The sequence below is a fragment of the Oncorhynchus mykiss genome, chromosome 16 (assembly GCF_013265735.2).
Source record: "Oncorhynchus mykiss isolate Arlee chromosome 16, USDA_OmykA_1.1, whole genome shotgun sequence".
Lineage (NCBI taxonomy): Eukaryota > Metazoa > Chordata > Actinopteri > Salmoniformes > Salmonidae > Oncorhynchus > Oncorhynchus mykiss.
This window is the reverse complement of record NC_048580.1, coordinates 53,617,282-53,639,869: the sequence shown is the minus strand read 5'-3', so window position 1 is coordinate 53,639,869 and position 22,588 is coordinate 53,617,282. Positions and strand designations below refer to the sequence as shown.

General features: G+C 41.6%; 1 protein-coding gene across 1 annotated transcript; it reads left to right on the top strand.

The window, feature by feature from the left end:
• Positions 1-6,432: 6,432 nt before the first annotated feature.
• LOC110492291 (immunoglobulin superfamily member 21) lies at positions 6,433-22,337 on the top strand. Its single transcript, XM_021566492.2, has 10 exons — positions 6,433-6,776; positions 15,876-15,988; positions 16,753-16,874; positions 17,082-17,200; positions 17,866-17,981; positions 18,101-18,617; positions 19,989-20,089; positions 20,490-20,682; positions 20,764-20,802; positions 20,912-22,337. Exons 1-10 carry the CDS (start codon positions 6,617-6,619, stop codon positions 20,989-20,991), a joined length of 1,560 nt encoding a protein of 519 aa, XP_021422167.2. The 5' UTR covers positions 6,433-6,616; the 3' UTR covers positions 20,992-22,337.
• The last annotated feature ends 251 nt before the right edge of the window (positions 22,338-22,588 follow it).

Genomic DNA, 22,588 nt, shown 5'->3' with positions numbered 1-22,588 from the left:
TACAGGCTCTTTTGCTGATTTTTGCCAACTCAGTGAATGCCTTTGGGGAGGCAGTTGAGATACAAGCTAACAGACTACCATTATTATCTTGGACACCGAGGGGGACATGGTGCTACTGTGTGTGTGTGTGTGTGTGTGTGTGTGTGTGTGTGTGTGTGTGTCGAAAAAAATACATGTGAAACATTTGTTTGTAAAAAAACTTATGTCAAGCATTAAAATACATTTAAAAATGCATACAAAATAAATTTGGCCAATGTTTTTATATTTCACATGTATCCTAAAATGCATTAAATAAATACACAGAGTACAAACCATTAAGGGCACTTGCTCTTTCCATGGAATAGACTGACCAGGTGAAAGCTATGATCCCTTATAGTTATTGAAGTGGATTTAACAAGTGGCATCAATCCGTGTAGATGGAGAGGAGATTTTGAAGACCTGAGACATGGATTATGTATGTGTGCCATTCAGAGGGTGAATGGACAACCTAAAATATTTAAGTGCCTTTGAACAGAGTATGGTAGTAGGTGCCAGGCGCACTGGTTTGTGTCAAGAACTGCAACACTACTGGGTTTTTCATGCTCAACAGTTTCTTGTGTTTATCAAGAATGGTCCACCACCAAAATGCCATCCAGCCAACATGACACAACTGTTGGAAGCATTGGAGTCAAAATGGGCCAGCTAACCTGTGGAACGCTTTCGACACCATGTAGAGTCCTGACAAATTGGGGAGGGGTATGGGTGGGGGGGGGGGGGGGTGTACACTCAGTGTATATATGCAGTACCAGTCAAAAGTTTGGACACACCTACTCATTCAAGGGTTTTTCTTTTTACTATTTTCTACATTGTAGCATATTAGTGAAGACTTCTAAACTATGAAATAACACATACGGAATCATGTAGGAACCAAAAGAGTGTTAAACAAATCAAAATATATTTCAGATTCTTCAAAGTATCCACCCTTTGCCTTGATAACAGCTTTGCACACTCTTGGCATTCGCTCAACCAGCTTGGAATGCTTTTCCAACAGTCTTGAAGGAGTTCCCACATATGCTGAGCACTTATTGGCTGTTTTTCCTTCACTCTGCGGTCCAACTCATCCCAAACTATCTCTATTGGGTTGAGGTCGGGTGACTGTGGAGGCCAGGTCATCTGATGCAGCACTCCATCACTCTCCTTCTTGGTCAAATAGCCCTTACACAGCCTGGAGGTGTGTTGGGACATTGTTGAAAAAAAATGATAGCCCCACTAAGCGCAAACCAGATGGGACGGTGTATCACTACAGAATGCTGTGGTAGCCATGCTGGTTAAGTGTATCTTGAATTATAAATAAATGACAGTGTCACCAGCACCCCCACTCCATCACACCTCCTCCTCCTTGCTTCACTGTAGGAACCACGCAGAAATCATCCTTTCATCTACTCTGCATCTCACAAAGACATGCAGTTGGAACCAAAAATCTCACATTTGGACTTATCAGATCAAAGGACAGATTTACACCGGTCTGATGTCCATTGCTCGTGTTTCTTGGCCCAGGCAAGTCTCTTCTTAAAGGTGTCCTTTAGTTGTGGTTTCTTTGCAGCAATTGTACCACGAAGGCCTGATTCACGCAGTTTCTTAACAGTTGATGTTGAGATGTGCCTGTTAATTGAACACTCTGAAGCATTTATTTGGGCTGCAATTTCTGAGACTGGTAACTCTAATGAACTTATCCTCTGCAGCTGAGGTAACTCTGGGTCTTCCTTTCCTGTGGCGGTCCTCATGAGAGCCAGTTTCATCATAGCAATGGTTTTTGATGGTTTTTGCGACTGCACTTGAAGAAACGTTCAAAGTTCTAGAACTTTTCCAGATTGACTGACCTTCATGTCTAATGATGGTTTGTTGTTTCTCTTTGCTTATTTGAGCTGTTCTTGCCATAATAGGGACTTTTACCAAATAGGGCTATCTTCTGTATAACACATACCTTGTCACAACACAACTGATAGGCTCAAACACATTAAGAAGGAAAGAAATTCCACAAATTAACTTTTAACAAGGCACACCTGTTTGAAATTAAAATGTATTCCAGATGACTACCTCATGAAGCTGGTTGAGAGAATGCCGAGAGTGTGCAAAGCTGTGCAAAGGCAAAGGGTGGCTACTTTGAAGAATCTCAAATAAACAAATCCAAATATATTTTATAACACTTTTTTTTTTGTTACTACATGATTCCATATGTGTTATTTCATAGTTTTGATGTATTCACTATTATTCTACAATGGAATGAGTAGGTGTGTCAACTTTTGAATGGCACCGTATATGTATATATGTATATATATGTAATGTGAGAGAGAGGGGAAGCACCAAGGTGTTTGCGCACGCACGCGTAAGCGTGTGTTGAGAGAGCGCGAAAGAGCTGATGAGACTTTATTCACATCAAATCTGTTGTAGTTTTTAATCCTCACACTATTCTGGAAGCAATATCGGGATGAGGATTTATTTTCTCACTGGTCGCTTGACAGAAACAGAAAAGTAGCTCTGCCTTTTGGTGCAGAATGAAGCGTTCCGAATGGGGACCAGATCCCGTGCCGCGGGCATTGTGGATGGCACTTTATCAACTATTTATCGCCTGAAAAACAGATGGAGTGTCAATTTGACCACACGAACGGGGAAGATGACTTGTGCTTTTTCTCTGTGTATCCTCGTATATGTTTTGGATTTAGCTGTTGGTATGTCTCCGTTTTTTGTACTACATGGAGCATTTTGTTATTAGCTAAAAAGTTTTGATTTTATTTCTAAAGCTCCATGCTGTAGACAATTTTTACTAACCTATATATTTCACATGTAACATACTTCTGTGTTAGGCTGTAGCTCTAAAGCCTGCAGATTGAAATGACATTGCAATGATTATAGGCTGCAAACGTTATTTTCTTACCTGTCTTACATATTTGAAATTCATTACACTAGCCTAGATTGACTGTTAACAGTTCCAAGGTATTGACAGCCATCCAAAATGATTAGTTTGTCCATGACGAGATGCACTGTATCATACAGCAATTTCTGTAGACTGTACATTGAGTACACTCGTTGAATGCATGTTTGACTTAAATAGGCTAAAAGTTGTCTCATGCTAGTGAGGCTATGATGTCACAATCCTAGTTACCCAATCCAGTTTTTGATTGATTATCTGAGGGATAAAGGCTATTTGGCTGACCCATTTTACAGGTAATCTGTACTCTAAAATGATTAAATGCCACTGTCCCAAGGCTCTAGGACCTGACAGAATGCAAGCCAACAAAACATTGCAGATATGCATTATTTCAAGCATCTAATATAAGTAACATGATTTGCAATCAGGATCTGTGATAACATGTAAGTATAGCATTTCAATCCCATCATATGGCAATAATATATGCTATAGAAATTGAGGGGAGGGAGAGCATAATTGTGATTTCAGTGAATGCAGTTCCTATTGAAGTTGCTCTGTCACATGTGTGTGTGCACGTGTGTCTGCCTGGATCTGTGTGTCTCTGGATCTGAGTCTGGCTCTGTAGTCTCGCTTGCCAGACGAATGGCACTCCACCCCCAGCGGCTCGTGAGATCAAGTTGGTCTGTGAGTGGGAGAGAGAGAGAGAGAGAGAGAGAGAGAGAGAGAGAGAGAGAGAGAGAGAGAGAGAGAGAAAGTAATCTCCTTGCTAGCTTTCTGTCAGTGCTTCATTCACGACCTCCTCCTTCGCAGAGTCAATGCTTGCAGGCTTCAAGCATAAGCTTAGGCCTTGAGTGTGCCTATTTTCAGAAGAATCAAGTCTCACAACAGTGCCAGTGTTTATTTCTCTGATCACCGTATAATTCAAAATAATTGGACTGGGTGTACTGTATTGAAGGCCTACAATGTCCTCTGTTAGATACAGTAGATGACAGCTGTCTGTCATGGTGTCTGCTCAGAAGACGGAGCGAGCCTGAGAAGCTTGTTGTTCATTGTAGAGCACTAACATGAGATGAAGTGCACCCTGGGTATTTGCAGTGGGTCTTCTACTGTTTAATTTAGTTACATTTATTTGCACCAAAGAAAACAAGTGATATACAGATTAAAACAAATTTTTAAAAGATGTGCAGGTGAGGTTTGAAGCCCAAGGGCTTACATGAAAACCACATCACAAAAAAAACTATATACAATACATATAGTTGAAGTCGGAAGTTTATATACACTTAGGTTGGAGTCACTAAAACTCGTTTTTCAACCACTCCTTAAATTTATTGTTAACAAACTATAGTTTTGGCAAGTGGGTTAGGACAGCTACTTTGTGCATGACACAAGTAATTTTTCCAATAATTGTTTACAAACAGATTATTTCACTTATAATTCACTGTATCACAATTCCAGTGGGTCAGAAGTTTCCATACACTAAGTTGTCTGTGCCTTTAAACAGCTTGGAAAATTCCAGAAAATTATGTAATGGCTTTAGAAGCTAATTGCCATAATTTGAGTCAATTGGAGGTGTAACTGTGGATGTATTTCAAGGCCTACCTTCAAACTCAGTGCCTCTCTGCTTGACATCATGGGAAAATCCAAAGAAATCAGCCAAGACCTCAGAAAATAAATTGTAGACCTCCACAAGTCTGGTTCATCCTTGGGATCAATTTCCAAATGTCTGAAGGTACCACGTTCATCTGTACAAACAATAGTACGTAAATATAAACACCATGGGACCACGCAGCCGTCATACCGCTCAGGAAGGAGACGCGTTATATCACCAAGAGATGAACGTACTTTGGTGCGAAAAGTGCAAATCAATCCCAGAACAACAGCAAAGGACCTTGTGAAGATGCTGGAGGAAACCGGTACAAAAGTATCTATAGCCACAGTAAAATGTGTCCTATATCGACATAACCTGAAAGGCCACTCAGCAAGGAAGACTTTACTATTTTCTACATTGTAGCATATTAGTGAAGACTTCTAAACTATGAAATAACACATACGGAATCATGTAGGAACCAAAAGAGTGTTAAACAAATCAAAATATATTTCAGATTCTTCAAAGTATCCACCCTTTGCCTTGATAACAGCTTTGCACACTCTTGGCATTCGCTCAACCAGCTTGGAATGCTTTTCCAACAGTCTTGAAGGAGTTCCCACATATGCTGAGCACTTATTGGCTGTTTTTCCTTCACTCTGCGGTCCAACTCATCCCAAACTATCTCTATTGGGTTGAGGTCGGGTGACTGTGGAGGCCAGGTCATCTGATGCAGCACTCCATCACTCTCCTTCTTGGTCAAATAGCCCTTACACAGCCTGGAGGTGTGTTGGGACATTGTTGAAAAAAAATGATAGCCCCACTAAGCGCAAACCAGATGGGACGGTGTATCACTACAGAATGCTGTGGTAGCCATGCTGGTTAAGTGTATCTTGAATTATAAATAAATGACAGTGTCACCAGCACCCCCACTCCATCACACCTCCTCCTCCTTGCTTCACTGTAGGAACCACGCAGAAATCATCCTTTCATCTACTCTGCATCTCACAAAGACATGCAGTTGGAACCAAAAATCTCACATTTGGACTTATCAGATCAAAGGACAGATTTACACCGGTCTGATGTCCATTGCTCGTGTTTCTTGGCCCAGGCAAGTCTCTTCTTAAAGGTGTCCTTTAGTTGTGGTTTCTTTGCAGCAATTGTACCACGAAGGCCTGATTCACGCAGTTTCTTAACAGTTGATGTTGAGATGTGCCTGTTAATTGAACACTCTGAAGCATTTATTTGGGCTGCAATTTCTGAGACTGGTAACTCTAATGAACTTATCCTCTGCAGCTGAGGTAACTCTGGGTCTTCCTTTCCTGTGGCGGTCCTCATGAGAGCCAGTTTCATCATAGCAATGGTTTTTGATGGTTTTTGCGACTGCACTTGAAGAAACGTTCAAAGTTCTAGAACTTTTCCAGATTGACTGACCTTCATGTCTAATGATGGTTTGTTGTTTCTCTTTGCTTATTTGAGCTGTTCTTGCCATAATAGGGACTTTTACCAAATAGGGCTATCTTCTGTATAACACATACCTTGTCACAACACAACTGATAGGCTCAAACACATTAAGAAGGAAAGAAATTCCACAAATTAACTTTTAACAAGGCACACCTGTTTGAAATTAAAATGTATTCCAGATGACTACCTCATGAAGCTGGTTGAGAGAATGCCGAGAGTGTGCAAAGCTGTGCAAAGGCAAAGGGTGGCTACTTTGAAGAATCTCAAATAAACAAATCCAAATATATTTTATAACACTTTTTTTTTTGTTACTACATGATTCCATATGTGTTATTTCATAGTTTTGATGTATTCACTATTATTCTACAATGGAATGAGTAGGTGTGTCAACTTTTGAATGGCACCGTATATGTATATATGTATATATATGTAATGTGAGAGAGAGGGGAAGCACCAAGGTGTTTGCGCACGCACGCGTAAGCGTGTGTTGAGAGAGCGCGAAAGAGCTGATGAGACTTTATTCACATCAAATCTGTTGTAGTTTTTAATCCTCACACTATTCTGGAAGCAATATCGGGATGAGGATTTATTTTCTCACTGGTCGCTTGACAGAAACAGAAAAGTAGCTCTGCCTTTTGGTGCAGAATGAAGCGTTCCGAATGGGGACCAGATCCCGTGCCGCGGGCATTGTGGATGGCACTTTATCAACTATTTATCGCCTGAAAAACAGATGGAGTGTCAATTTGACCACACGAACGGGGAAGATGACTTGTGCTTTTTCTCTGTGTATCCTCGTATATGTTTTGGATTTAGCTGTTGGTATGTCTCCGTTTTTTGTACTACATGGAGCATTTTGTTATTAGCTAAAAAGTTTTGATTTTATTTCTAAAGCTCCATGCTGTAGACAATTTTTACTAACCTATATATTTCACATGTAACATACTTCTGTGTTAGGCTGTAGCTCTAAAGCCTGCAGATTGAAATGACATTGCAATGATTATAGGCTGCAAACGTTATTTTCTTACCTGTCTTACATATTTGAAATTCATTACACTAGCCTAGATTGACTGTTAACAGTTCCAAGGTATTGACAGCCATCCAAAATGATTAGTTTGTCCATGACGAGATGCACTGTATCATACAGCAATTTCTGTAGACTGTACATTGAGTACACTCGTTGAATGCATGTTTGACTTAAATAGGCTAAAAGTTGTCTCATGCTAGTGAGGCTATGATGTCACAATCCTAGTTACCCAATCCAGTTTTTGATTGATTATCTGAGGGATAAAGGCTATTTGGCTGACCCATTTTACAGGTAATCTGTACTCTAAAATGATTAAATGCCACTGTCCCAAGGCTCTAGGACCTGACAGAATGCAAGCCAACAAAACATTGCAGATATGCATTATTTCAAGCATCTAATATAAGTAACATGATTTGCAATCAGGATCTGTGATAACATGTAAGTATAGCATTTCAATCCCATCATATGGCAATAATATATGCTATAGAAATTGAGGGGAGGGAGAGCATAATTGTGATTTCAGTGAATGCAGTTCCTATTGAAGTTGCTCTGTCACATGTGTGTGTGCACGTGTGTCTGCCTGGATCTGTGTGTCTCTGGATCTGAGTCTGGCTCTGTAGTCTCGCTTGCCAGACGAATGGCACTCCACCCCCAGCGGCTCGTGAGATCAAGTTGGTCTGTGAGTGGGAGAGAGAGAGAGAGAGAGAGAGAGAGAGAGAGAGAGAGAGAGAGAGAGAGAGAGAGAGAGAGAAAGTAATCTCCTTGCTAGCTTTCTGTCAGTGCTTCATTCACGACCTCCTCCTTCGCAGAGTCAATGCTTGCAGGCTTCAAGCATAAGCTTAGGCCTTGAGTGTGCCTATTTTCAGAAGAATCAAGTCTCACAACAGTGCCAGTGTTTATTTCTCTGATCACCGTATAATTCAAAATAATTGGACTGGGTGTACTGTATTGAAGGCCTACAATGTCCTCTGTTAGATACAGTAGATGACAGCTGTCTGTCATGGTGTCTGCTCAGAAGACGGAGCGAGCCTGAGAAGCTTGTTGTTCATTGTAGAGCACTAACATGAGATGAAGTGCACCCTGGGTATTTGCAGTGGGTCTTCTACTGTTTAATTTAGTTACATTTATTTGCACCAAAGAAAACAAGTGATATACAGATTAAAACAAATTTTTAAAAGATGTGCAGGTGAGGTTTGAAGCCCAAGGGCTTACATGAAAACCACATCACAAAAAAAACTATATACAATACATATAGTTGAAGTCGGAAGTTTATATACACTTAGGTTGGAGTCACTAAAACTCGTTTTTCAACCACTCCTTAAATTTATTGTTAACAAACTATAGTTTTGGCAAGTGGGTTAGGACAGCTACTTTGTGCATGACACAAGTAATTTTTCCAATAATTGTTTACAAACAGATTATTTCACTTATAATTCACTGTATCACAATTCCAGTGGGTCAGAAGTTTCCATACACTAAGTTGTCTGTGCCTTTAAACAGCTTGGAAAATTCCAGAAAATTATGTAATGGCTTTAGAAGCTAATTGCCATAATTTGAGTCAATTGGAGGTGTAACTGTGGATGTATTTCAAGGCCTACCTTCAAACTCAGTGCCTCTCTGCTTGACATCATGGGAAAATCCAAAGAAATCAGCCAAGACCTCAGAAAATAAATTGTAGACCTCCACAAGTCTGGTTCATCCTTGGGATCAATTTCCAAATGTCTGAAGGTACCACGTTCATCTGTACAAACAATAGTACGTAAATATAAACACCATGGGACCACGCAGCCGTCATACCGCTCAGGAAGGAGACGCGTTATATCACCAAGAGATGAACGTACTTTGGTGCGAAAAGTGCAAATCAATCCCAGAACAACAGCAAAGGACCTTGTGAAGATGCTGGAGGAAACCGGTACAAAAGTATCTATAGCCACAGTAAAATGTGTCCTATATCGACATAACCTGAAAGGCCACTCAGCAAGGAAGAAGCCACTGCTCAAAAAACGCCATAAAAAAGCCAGACTACGGTTTGCAACTGCACATGGGGACAAATATCGTACTTTTTGGAGAAATGTCCTCTGGTCTGATGAAACAAAAATAGAACTGTTTGGCCATAATGACCATCGTTATGTTTGGAGTAAAAAGGGGGAGGCTGCAAGCCGAAGAACACCATCCCAATCATGAAGCATGGGGGTGGCAACATCTTGTTGTGGGGGTGCTTTGCTGCAGGAGGGACTGGCGCACTTCACAAAATAGAGGACAATTATGTGAATATATTGAAGCAACATCTCAAGACATCAGTCGTGAAGTTAAAGCTTGGTCGCAAATGGGACTTCCAAATGGAAAATGACCTCAAGCATACTTCCAAAGTTGTGGCAAAAGTTGTGACAAAAGTTGCATACTTCCAAAGTTGTGGCTTAAGGACAAGAAAGTCAAGGTATTAGAGCGGCCATCACAAAGCACTGACCTCTATCCGATAGAAAATTTGTGGGCAGAACTGAAAAAGCGTGTGCAAGCAAGGAGGCCTACAAACCTGACTCAGTTACACAAGCTCTGTCAGGAAGAATGCACCAAAATTCACCCAAATTATTGTGGGAAGCTTGTGGAAGGCTACCCGAAATGTTTGACCCAAGTTTAACAATTTAAAGGCAATGCTACCAAATACTAATTGAGTGTATGTAAACTTCTGACCCACTGGGAATGTGATGAAAGAAATTAAAGCTGAAATAAATAATTCTCTCTACTATTATTCTGACATTTCGCATTCTTAAAATAAAGTGGTGATCCTAACTGACCTAAAACAGGGAATTTTTACTAGGATTACATGTCAGGAATTGTGAAAAACTGAGTTTAAATGTATTTGGCTAAGGTGTATGTAAACTTTCGACTTCAACTGTAAGTACAACAACTACTGTACTTAAACCATTCATCATTAACTCGCATTAATTTATATTTCCTGGTGGTAATATAGTGAGTCTGGGCTCTAGTTGGGTGAGTAGGGACTATCGCTGCCTTTTGTTAACTGCGTAAGACAATGGTGATGCATTCAGAGGCCAATTCTGACATAAGAATTTACGCCATTCCTACGCATACCTTTCCTACGCACTTCTCAGTATTTGGTAAGTATTTGGTATTCATACTCACACCTACAGTGTCATTGCTCAAAATGGTATGCAGCATCATCTGGATATGTGTGCAACAAAAGTTAAACATTCACCTTCAGCTACCATTTCTTTCAAGCTGTCTACGCAGCTTGACTCGGCAGACTCAGTAGCCTCGGTTTTTCGGATGACTGCCTTGCCTGGTTCACCAATTACTTTGCAGACAGAGTTCAGTGTGTCAAATCGGAGGGCATGCTGTCCGTTCCTCTGGCAGTCTCTATGGGGGTGCCACAGGGTTCAATTCTCGGGCCGACTCTTTTCTCTGTATATATCAATGATGTTTCTCATGCTGCGGGCGATTCCCTGATCCACCTCTACGCAGACGACACCATTCTATATACTTCCGGCCCGTCCTTGGACACTGTGCTATCTAACCTCCAAACGAGCTTCAATGCCATACAGCACTCCTTCCGTGGCCTCCAACTGCTCTTAAACGCTAGTAAAACCAAATGCATGCTTTTCAACCGTTCGCTGCCTGCACCCGCACGCCTGACCAGCATCAACACCCTGGATGGTTCCGACCTTGAATATGTGGACATCTATAAGTACCTAGGTGTCTGGCTAGACTCTAAACTCTCCTTCCAGACCCATATCAAACATCTCCAATTGAAAATCAAATCAAGAGTCGGCTTTCTATTCCGCAACAAAGCCTCCTTCACTCACGCCGCCAAACTTACCCTAGTAAAACTGACTATCCTACCGATCCTCGACTTCGGCGATGTCATCTACAAAATTGCTTCCAACACTCTACTCAGCAAACTGGATGCAGTTTATCACAGTGCCATCCGTTTTGTCACTAAAGCACCTTATACCACCCACCACTGCGACTTGTATGCTCTAGTCGGCTGGCCCTCGCTACATATTCGTCGCCAGACCCACTGGCTCCAGGTCATCTACAAGTCCATGCTAGGTAAAGCTCCGCCTTATCTCAGTTCACTGGTTACGATGGCAACACCCATCCGTAGCACGCGCTCCAGCAGGTGTATCTCACTGATCATCCCTAAAGCCAACACCTCATTTGGCCGCCTTTCGTTCCAGTTCTCTGCTGCCTGTGACTGGAACGAATTGCAAAAATCGCTGAAGTTGGAGACTTTTATCTCCCTCACCAACTTCAAACATCTGCTATCTGAGCAGCTAACCGATCGCTGCAGCTGTACATAGTCTATTGGTAAATAGCCCACCCATTTTCACCTACCTCATCCCCATACTGTTTTTATTTATTTATTTTTCTGCTCTTTTGCACACCAATATCTCTACCTGTACATAACCATCTGATCATTTATCACTCCAGTGTTAATCTGCATAATTGTAATTATTTGCCTACCTTCTCATGCCTTTTGCACACAATGTATATATAGACTCCCCGTTTTTCTACTGTGTTATTGACTTGTTAATTGTTTACTCCATGTGTAACTCTGTGTTGTCTGTTCACACTGCTATGCCTTATCTTGGCCAGGTCACAGTTGCAAATGAGAACTTGTTCTCAACTAGCCTACCTGGTTAAATAAAGGTGAAATAAAAAAAATAAAAATAAAAAACAATTTGATGCACACCTTTGATAAATCCACCGTATGCACCACATAGAACGCACTGCAACTGTCTCCGCTGGAAACGCAGTATTCCATTGGAAATTAAAGTACTTCTGATGCACCAAAACACAATAACACTATCGGTGGGATCGAGGCGTTACCTAATTCAGTCGTGTCGCTGGAGACAAATAAATTAGTAATCTGCAGGTGTGGCTGGCTACCTGAAAGCCCTCCCACTTGCTGGCTAACAGATTTTCTTGTTGAGTTTTCATTCAATAGGGTTTTCAGTACATTTATCGTAAGCCATCCCTTTAAATCGATACTGATAGAGGCTAATATTTAACAATAGAAAACAGAAATAGAAAACAGAGAAACTGCAAGTTAAATGGCCGTACAATTTAAATTCTGCATAATGGCACAGCATTTCATAAACTTCACTGTGGGAAAGTTGATATGTTGATATGCTTCAGTTTGCTGCCATATGACTGGTTTCACATTTGTCTCCATCGATTATAAGGTAAAATATATCTAAAACATATGCAATTTATATTTACAATTCCCTTATCCAAACGGATTACTAATTTACCCAGCTCTTATCAATAGCTCTTTTCAAGTTGTAAATTACAGTGCATGGAGAATGGTATAATTTCTATCTGAAAAAAATAAGTAGGCCTAGATGCTTTTCCCACATGTAACCGGTAGGTTCGCTAGACATTATTCATGGTTTCCTCACACATAAAGGTGGTGGAATTATTCGGAAATTAAGTCAAGGTCAGAATACAGTGTATCTCTAGACATCCTCTGTCACACCTTCATTTATTTGATCTCCACCCCCAAGGAATAGCAGTTGAATTGCATGCTATTCTCATGCTTAAGTTCAAGGTCAGAATAGGCATAAAAACGTAAGTACTTTCCATTTACGCAAGCTTAATTCTGGTCAGATTCGGGCCCTCAAGACCTAACCTCACCAACAGTAACTGATGAGGAGGATGTAGCTGACAGCCTCAATAGTTAGGTTATGTTCGATAGTCGCCAAACAGTTGAAAACGGACCTAAATAGGGACGGACTACCTTGTTCTATAAGAAACCCTTATAAATACAACTCTGATTGGGATTGTATATTCTTAGTGGAAGGGCCCCTTTAAGAAATGTCAACTGACATCATAAAAACATCTGAGTCAAGTATTTTTGCCTCCACCTACAGGGCTCACGCTTACATGGTTGAATGGCAGCTCTGCTCCAAAATGCTGCAATTTCTTTATTTATTTTTCAAATGTTTGTGAGTATAAAGCTCCCTCCAGTTCTCTCCTGGGTCTGTTGATGAAAAAATGGGGGATTAGCGGGAAAAACATGAGGAAAAATAATCCACCTTGACGTCAGGGTGTAGAGGCCAAGGTGGGAGGAGGGGTGGCGATTCTATACTGGAGTAGCAGTATGAAACAGGAGATTACACTCTTTACCAGCTGCCCTGCACTGTGCTACGCTTATGTCTCTTTAAGTGCTCTGGGATCAGTCCTGGGCCATCACACCATCACACTCAACATGCCAAAAAGTCAAGGGTCATCGTGGATACCTGATCCTACAGATTTAATCTGTACTATGTACACCCTGGTGTTATTGTATAGGTTATTATATTATTATATAGGTCGTTTATAAGTCCTTTTGGGTTTATTTAACTTGTTTTAACATTCTGTCCTGATGAGCACGTTTTTATTTTATAAATTATTTTTTTTAATCAATTTTACCCCTTTTTCTCCCCAATTTCGTGGTATCCAATTGTTTTAGTAGCTACAATCTTGTCTCATCGCTGCAACTCCCGTACGGGCTCAGGAGAGACGAAGGTTGAAAGTCATGCGTCCTCCGATACACAACACAACCAAGCCGCACTGGGCGCGAACCCAGAGTCTCTGATGGCACAGCTGGCGCTGCAGTACAGCGCCCTTAAGCCACCCGAGAGGCCCTCTGATGAGCACATGTTTAACTTAATAAAAAACATGTTTTACTATATAAAGAGGTTAAATAACAAAAAGGACTATAGGAAATGCCTAATTAAGTGCCAAATAAAGTAACAGAGTTGACTGTAACAGGGTTGACAATTTAACCTTAAATAAGCCATAAATCCCCTTGTGACAGGAGGAATGGAAGCTTGTTGTGTACAACCGGGAGGGGAAATTGAATGCAAGCTGTTATAATTGTTCAAATATTTCTATCCTGTCTACCTATGGGTAACAGGGTTGACGTGTTATGCTCGACCCACTCAGTTTCCACCACAAAACACCAGAAAATTGTCAAAAAGAGTAGAACCTGATTTGACTATTAGAGGTTCAATGTCTCTTTAGGAAAATGTATTTAAGGCCTCCCGAGTGGCGCAGCGGTCTAAAGCACTGCATCGCAGTGTTGCGGTGTCACTACAGCCTGCGATCGGCTGTGGCTAGAAGTCCCATAGGGCGGCGCACAATTGGCCCAGCGCTATCCGGGTTAGGGGAAGGTTTGGCCAGGGGCGCATTACTTGGCTCATTGCGCTCTAGCGACTCCTTGTGGCGGGCCTGGGCGCCTGCAGGCTGACTTAAGTCATCAGTTGAACAGTGTTTCCTCTGACACATTGGTGCAGCTGGCTTCCGGGTTAAGTGGGCGGGTGATAAGAAGCGTGGCTGGTCATGTTTCGGAAGACACATGACTTGACCTTCCCCTCTCCCGAGCCCGTTGTAGACTTGCAGTAATGAGACAAGATCGTAATCACGCAATTTAGGAGAAAAGGGGGTAAAAAAAATGTGTATAATAAAAATGTATTTAAAAAGGAATAGTTTTACCATTATAAAACGAGAGTTCAGTTCACATAACAGGGTGGACCTTAAAATAAGGGACATGTATTTTTAGCTTAAAATGAATCACTAATCACAAGAAATAAATAATAATCTTCAGAAATGATGTTGTCAAATGACGGTGAAAACTTGGAGAAATGTTGAGGTTAAGTGGGTTAAAATCTTCAAAGAAGTCACAGAGAGTCCACAGAGGGACATGTCAAAATGCTGATTTATAGAATTTTCCATATGGTCTATATGATATGCCACTTTATTTAATATAACAGGCTTTTAAAATCCAAGATTGGTGCAGAAGGGACTCATTTTGTGGAATGACCCATACAACACTATAACACTGACAATATTTACCTACTGTAAAGCTAGGTGAGATTCTTTCTGCCACAGAATGCGCTGATGAAAGTGCAGCAGATAACCTAGCAGTTAGAGCGTTAGGCCAGGAAACCAAAAGGTGGCTAGTTCCAATCACCAAGCTGAAAAATCTATTAATGTGCCCAAGAGCAAGGAATGTATAACCCTAATTGCTCCAGGGTCACCGTTGATAATGGCAGACCCTGGCCACGACCCGACTCTCTAAGGGTGTCTCAGGGGGAGTTTCCAACTTACACATGCACATAATACACACTTGTACATGGGAAATAGGACAAATATAAGCAACCACCTAATTATTATAAATGAAAACACATCATGACAGTGCATTCATTCTCAGAGAGAATGAGGTCGCTACTAGGTTATCTCTGCCTCTCCAGGTTAGAGATAGAGATCTGTGCTTCTCAGCACTATATCATGTCTTTGGCTTGTTTAGGAAACCGGTTGGTTTTTAATTGACCATACTTTACTTTTTACCCAGAGCCACAGCATTTAGCACACACTAAGACCACGATAATGGGAGAAATAGCGAGACATAAACATGCACTTGTGCTGCCATTGCCACCCTACCTTTACATAGATATGGACACCTACTATTACAACACCACAGTTAATGAATGAACAAGTCCATAATGATCATGAAAGTAAAAGGGGGAAATGTGTGCACACAATATTCCTATCCAAAGCTGTAATAGCCTGCGAAAAAAAAACTTTTGGCCATTTAGCCTTGATTGTGCACTATTAACAATCCATGTAATTACAGCTAGCCTATAAGGTTGGATTTCAAATGCTCCAGAGACAGGGTGGTATGGTCATTTGAGAACTATAGTAACACAAACACAAGAGGGTCTTTAAGAATCATAAAATACAATAGAACAACTTTATGTCTAATGAATGCCTTTAGCAAGTTTTGTGCTGGACTATGTTATGGGTTTCACAGAAGGGACTGTATGTTGTAGAGATAAACATGTGTGGAAATGTGTGTAACGTATTTTACTTCTTTCTTTGACCCACAGGCTATTTAACTGTCACTCTTGAGCCTCTCCCTCCCGTTGTCATTGGAGACACGGTAACGCTCAAGTGCAATTTCATGACAGATGGCAACCTGCGAGAGATTGTGTGGTTTCGGGTGAGTAGGGTGGCCTTGATGTCCCTGTACGAAGCATATGGTTGTTTGCAACAGCACAAACTGTATCTTGTGTTTACCTCTAGGAGAAGCTTTTGATTAGGTCGGCTTTGTTCTCTGACATTTTCCATTGACACTTCAATTAAAACGCTGACAAACACAGCAAAGCTTTTGATGCAAAGAGAGAGTGCATTAATATACAGTACATAACTGTACTATATCTAATGGCTTCTGAAGAGCTACTAGGTTTGATAAGCTCCTTAAACTATGAATGTATGTAGCAATATGTAATGTAGTCCACAAGGACAGTTTGTTTCACCCTGAGCTCCCAGCTCCTCCAAAATAAAATGAATACCTAGTAACAACTAACTAAACTGATTAAAGAGGTAAAAGAAGAGGCTTCAAAGCTCTCTAGCCTTCATGAATTGGAAAAGAATAACTGTGTGCATCGATTCATTTTTTTAATTTAATCTCACGGCACAACGCCTCTCCACTATTTGACCTTGATATTTTGTGTGTATGCATTGATATGTACTCTATGTGTGCCGTTTTTAAATGTATGTAGTTCTGTCCTTGAGCTGTTCTTGTTTATAGATGTTCTCTATTTTGTCATGTTTTATGTTCTGTGTGTACCCCAGGAAGAGTAGCTGTTGCGAAATGGGGATCCTAATAAAATACCAAGGTCGTGTTTTGTGTAAAAACGTGTGTTACAAGTAGGTGGATACATGTCCAGGCTGTGTAATATGAGGTATTCCTTCACTTTCTAGGTGACAGAGGGTGGCAGTGCCAAGCAGAAGATCTTCACCTATGATGCCATGACCAACACCAACTTCTCCCATATGGAGGACTTCCGCAGACGAGAAGACTTGGTCTACCAATCAACTGTCCGGTAAGCTTGAACTGTAGGCGGCAGCCTCAAGAAAGAGAACATTGGTCAGTGTTTTTACTCGCAAGTGTAGGCTTATTTTATTTGAGCTTAAATGATTTGATCATATCTTATTGTATTTTATCTGATCTTATTCAATGCTTTGAGTACCTGGAAAAACCCTAACCTATATGGCTATTATCTTCACGGGGTTTGTTGTTGTACTGCCAGGCTCCCTGAGGTCCAGATGGATGATGATGGGCCTTATGAGTGCCACGTGGGGATCTACGACAAGGCCTCTAGAGACAGGGTGGTCTTAGCCTCTGGCAGCATCGTGCTCACTGTCATGGGTAAGATTCAAGAGAATTAACGCTATAATGAAATGATCATGTGGTATTTTAATCACCTCTGCCTCCCCCTACTGTTGAGATGTGGGAAATGCACAGGAGACTACTTTCTGATAGTCTTTTATATAAATCCGTGTTGCCGCCCACAATGTTCCCGTTTAACACGTCTGTACGTAATAGAACGTCAGTTTGGCATACAGGGACCACGCCACTGCCTGATCTGCATGAATACAACACAAAATAGTATCTAGCAAGATGGAGATCACGGAGGTTATTTTGAATGAGTACATTTCGCAAGTGGCTAGTTTGCATCAACTAACTTAACTTAAACCACTGCAAATGTTTTGCCTTATAACGTTGGTTTCGAATTGCGACGTTCTGGCATGTCTACCTTGTGATTTGTTGGAGAGTTGTCTGTCTGACACCCTGGAATCCCTCCCCCCGATCAAGGTTACCAAGAGAGTCCATCTTGTATACCAGACTAACATCTTGTATACCAGGTCTACGAGACTAACGTTATGCCCTCAAGTACAGTACAGACATGTTTGTTTCATGTTTCAGTTAGTTTTATATGTAGCCCTTCTAAAAATACTAGACGCAAAATGTGCCTATATGTAGATGGTTCTCTCGTTTTGAGTCACAGGTTCTATGCTATTTTTCCTCCATAGTTCCTCCTAAGTCCATTTCTGTAGTGGCAGCAGACTGCCCGGCCCCCTTCAGTCGCTATGACACCCAGAACTTCACTCTAGTCTGCATCGTCATGGGAGGAAAGCCAGCCCCTATGGTGAGTTTGTCCACATGCAAACAGTACTCGTACTGAAATATGTTTTGACGTAAAAACACTTTGGAAATGATGGGTGTGATTGGTTGTTACGGGCTCATACTATGTCTTTATCCTTTCAGGTGTACTTCAAGCGTGACGGCGAGCTGATCGAGGTGGACCCCTCTATTATGGAGGGTGGCGGGGGCAAATCCCAGGGCAGGGGCCAGGCAGGGCTACGGATCTCTAGGCCCCCGATCAGTAGAGACCTGGATGACACCAAGCTGAAGAAGTCCCTCTCCCTGCTTGACCAGGGGAAGCCACCCCGTCTGGACCATGACACCCCTGGGAAAGGAGGGATGGGGAAGATGGTAGGGGCCGGGAGGGAGCCAGGAAGTCTGGAGGGGTCTGAACCTAGCCCCACCACCCCGGAGGTGATCCCAGAGACAGTGGTAAGCCGGGAGTTCCCTCGCTGGATGCAGAGCACTGACCCGCTCTACTACTTCCAGCACCGGTGGCAGGTGTCCAGCGACGGCACCATGGAGGTCAGAGCCATGCTCACCTGGAGCCTCAACCCCCAGCTGGACAACGAGGCCCTGTACAGCTGCGAGGTCAAGCACCCAGCTCTGTCCATGCCCATGCAGGCTGAGGTCACTCTGTGTGAGTACCAAAATTAGACCATGACAATCAGCTGGATACCAAATATCTCCTCCATGAGGACATTAACCCACTTTTTAATGCCACCCAAATACTGGCTACCCAAGGAGTCCATGTCTGTATTAACCTATCAGAGCTAGGGATGCAAGGGGAGAGAACATTCTAAAATAATAGCTTGTTAAAATAATAGTTCAAATTCACTATGTATTTTTCCTGAATTAACGGAAAATGAACATGGTGTCTGAAAGCTCGTAATTTGGGGAATATACACTGAGTATACAAAACATTATGAAGTGTCGATGAAGGGGAGGAGACAGGTTAAAGAAGGATTGTTAAGCCTTGAGAAAATTGAGACATGGATTGTGTATGTGTGCCATTCAGAGGGTGAATGGGCAAGACTACTATTTATGTGCCTTTGAACAGGGTATGGTAGTAGGTGCCAGGTGCACCGGTTTGTGTCAACCACTGCAACGCTACTGCTTTTTTCACGCTCAACAGTTGCCTGTGTGTATCAAGAATTGGTCCACCACCCAAAAGACATCTAGCCAACTTGACACAATTGTGGGAAGCATTTGAGTCAACAGGGCCAGCATCCCTGTTGAACGCTTTCGACACCTTGTAGAGTCCATACCCTGACAAATTGAGGCTGTTCTTTCTGACGGCAAAAAGGTGGAGTGCAACTCAATATTAGGAAGGTGTACCTAATGTTTGGTGTGCTCAGTGTATGTACAACCCTACTTAGAGCTAATGCATTCAGTAATGGCAGAAAACAGGCACTTCCCAGCCTTAAGCATCAGCCAACTACAGGAATATACAGTACAGAGAACCTGATCACTGCTTTAGCTCAGGATCCAGCAGCAGCCAGCAACTGTTTATAGGCAGTGACTCACTTAATGAGGATGCTCCTTAGTGGAGTATTTTGTTCAGAGGATCCATTAGTTCTGCTTAGAAATGCTCGAGAAATCTCACAGTAGATTAGCCATTTTCTGCACAGTTACATATGTAATTCCATAAGCACACACACCTACACAAACATGGTCTGTATGCAGCACAGCCACCGGCATCAGTTCATGATGAATACACGTCGAACCTCATATCAGTTCGTTTGAGTGGATTACTAGATAAAGTGGAGACTTCATCATCATCAAAAACAGTTATTCCCAGTCAGCCATGGTTTAGCAGGCATGCTCAAATAAAAATGGATTCTAAGGCTGAGAGCTTTTTGCAAAGTATACAGAGAATATAGATTCTCAATTTATTCCTTTAGAAAGGATTTGAGACATAAGGAAAAATAGTGTTTTGTTAAAATGCTAAAAGATTGAAAATATGTAGCATTCATTTTTTTATATATATCATTTTTTTGTTTCCCTTTAGCTGCTCCCAGGGGCCCCAAACTGTCCATGACGCCTGGTAAGGCTAAAGTAGGAGACACTGTCCGCATTACAGTTCAGGGCCTCCAGATCTCATCCACTGGGGTGAGTACAAAATAAATGCTTTATTTTTATATTACTCATACCAGTAAGTACATTCAACTGTAGGAAAGACAACCACATATCACCATCATTGAAAGAAAACCTTAAAAAATACACAATTTCTCCAGCAGGTGTCGCGCTACAACTATATAATACAACTGGGAGATACATCTGAATGAAAGTCGTATGTACTTTTGAATGAAAGTCATTCCGCATGTTTGAGGGAATTTGTAAGAGTAATGCGAGCTGGCAAGGCGCACAATTGATCATCTTGATCACATACTATTTATTTGGGAGTCAAGGTGTCTTGCATATCAGTGATCTTGTACAGTCTGACTGCAATGTTGTCAATCTCATTACACACATTATTTACAAAGGATGCTTTTCCATATGCACTTCCCAGAACATGGTGTTCCCCGAGCCACTGTTCACCTGGACCAGAGTGGGAGGTCCTCTGCTGGACGGGAGAGAGGATCATATTGGGAGGGAGCTGGTGCTGGAGCGAGTACCAGCCAAGCTCAACGGCTCCATGTTTCGATGCACTGCCCAGAACCCTCTGGGCTCCACAGACACATACACACGGCTTATCGTGTTTGGTGAGTGTGTGAGGGTTCTCTGTGTCAGGTTACCCTTTCTCCTCATGCACATGACTTACTTTGTTTTCGCTGTTTTAACAGAGAACCCCAGACTTACGAAGGGGAGACACAATTTTGTTGGTAAGCATAGAGAGAATGGAAAAAAGAGAACTCAATTCTTTACATGGTCAAAGTAAGACATATCATCCTACTGAAGATGAGGTAACTAACACTTATTTCCTTCTATTAGTAGATGCAGCCTATTGCAATGAGGGACTGGGGCTGACCACCATGGTGCTAATGTTAGCCCTGACATGGGAGATGACGTGAGCAGCAAAATGGACCCATGACCTTCTTCAGTCACTCTAATCTCTCCAGTCTCTTCCTCGTCACTTACTTCCCCATCTTCTGGAGTTCCAGCCACTGGACCTGAAGAAGCACTGTTCACTTTTCATAAAAGCAACGTCTGAAAATAAAAACATTGTCAGAAATATGAGAGATAAGAACTACATGCATTCTAACTCTCTTCGTGTTTGTTGTCTCTCTGCCTGTCTAACTGCATGTTCCCTTTTCGTCTTGTCAACATCCTACGATCAGCTATCACAGTGGCTATGTTTTATGGTTGACCCCAATGTGTGTTAGAGGTCTTTTTAACCAAGTTGGTGTGGGCTGGCCCACATTAGATGCTTTTCCCCCATCTTCCTGTTATTTGAAGGCCAGAACACAAACAATGTGACATGTTTTTGAAATATCTTGGTCAGCCAGACCTTGATTGAAATAAATGTTTGGTCGGAAAAATAATAATTGAAATAAGTAAAGAGCTGTATATTTTAGGCCATTGGCTAAAATGCTTGCAATTCTTTAAGGAAAATGTATGGTCTGTGGTAGGCCTACTGGCCCTACTTTAATGCACAGCCCAGTTTCTTTTACCAATGAGAAATCTTAGTCACGGAGCCAATTGATTCAATGGTTGGAAAGATGGGGAGAGGTCTGTCTGTGATAAAGAGATTTTTTTGACACCACACACCACAAAGCAAGGCCTGCAGGATTTATTTTTATATTATGTTGATTATTGCCCCGTCATGTGGTCAGGTGCTGCAAAGGATCTAGAAAAACTGCAGCTGGCCCAGATCAGAGCAGCATGTCTTACTCTTCACTGTAATCAGAGGGCTAATATCAATACTATGCATGCCAGTCTCTCTTGGCTAAAAGTAGAGGAGACACTGACTGCATCACTTATTTTTATAAGAAATAATGTGTTGTAAATTCCAAAATGTTTGCACAGTAAACTTACACACACTTACCCCACCATAAATGCCACCAGGGCTCTTTTCACAGTCCCCAAACAAATTCAAGAAAACGTACAGTATTAAATAGAGCCATGATTGCATGGAACTCCTATCTCAGATGGATCAAATGAACAGCGAACCTGGTTTAAAAAAACTGATAAAGTATCACTTCATGGCACAATGCCTCTGCTATTTGACCTAGATATTTTGTGTGTATGTACTGAAATGTAAGCTATGTGTGATGTTTTTCATTTGTGTAGTTCTGTCTTTGAGCTGTTATTGTCTATAAATGTTCTGTATTATCAAGTTTTGTGTGGACCACAGGAAGAGTAGCTGCTACTTTAGCAACAGTTATTTGGGATCTTAATAAAATACCAATATTCTGCCTATCGTTTGGATATGTGCTGTGTGGGGCATAGAGATCTGTGATGAAACTTAAGCCTACGATGATGACATGATATGTCATGTTGAATATTGTCACCTAAAAACTACATGAATATGTAATTGGATCTTTATGGCATTAGTGATTGCGAATGACACCCAGGTAATGAATATCACCCGAGACAATTTCAATTATAGGCTACAGACTATATGGTTACTTGAGTCTATTGGCAATTCATACCATGAAAACAGTGGTG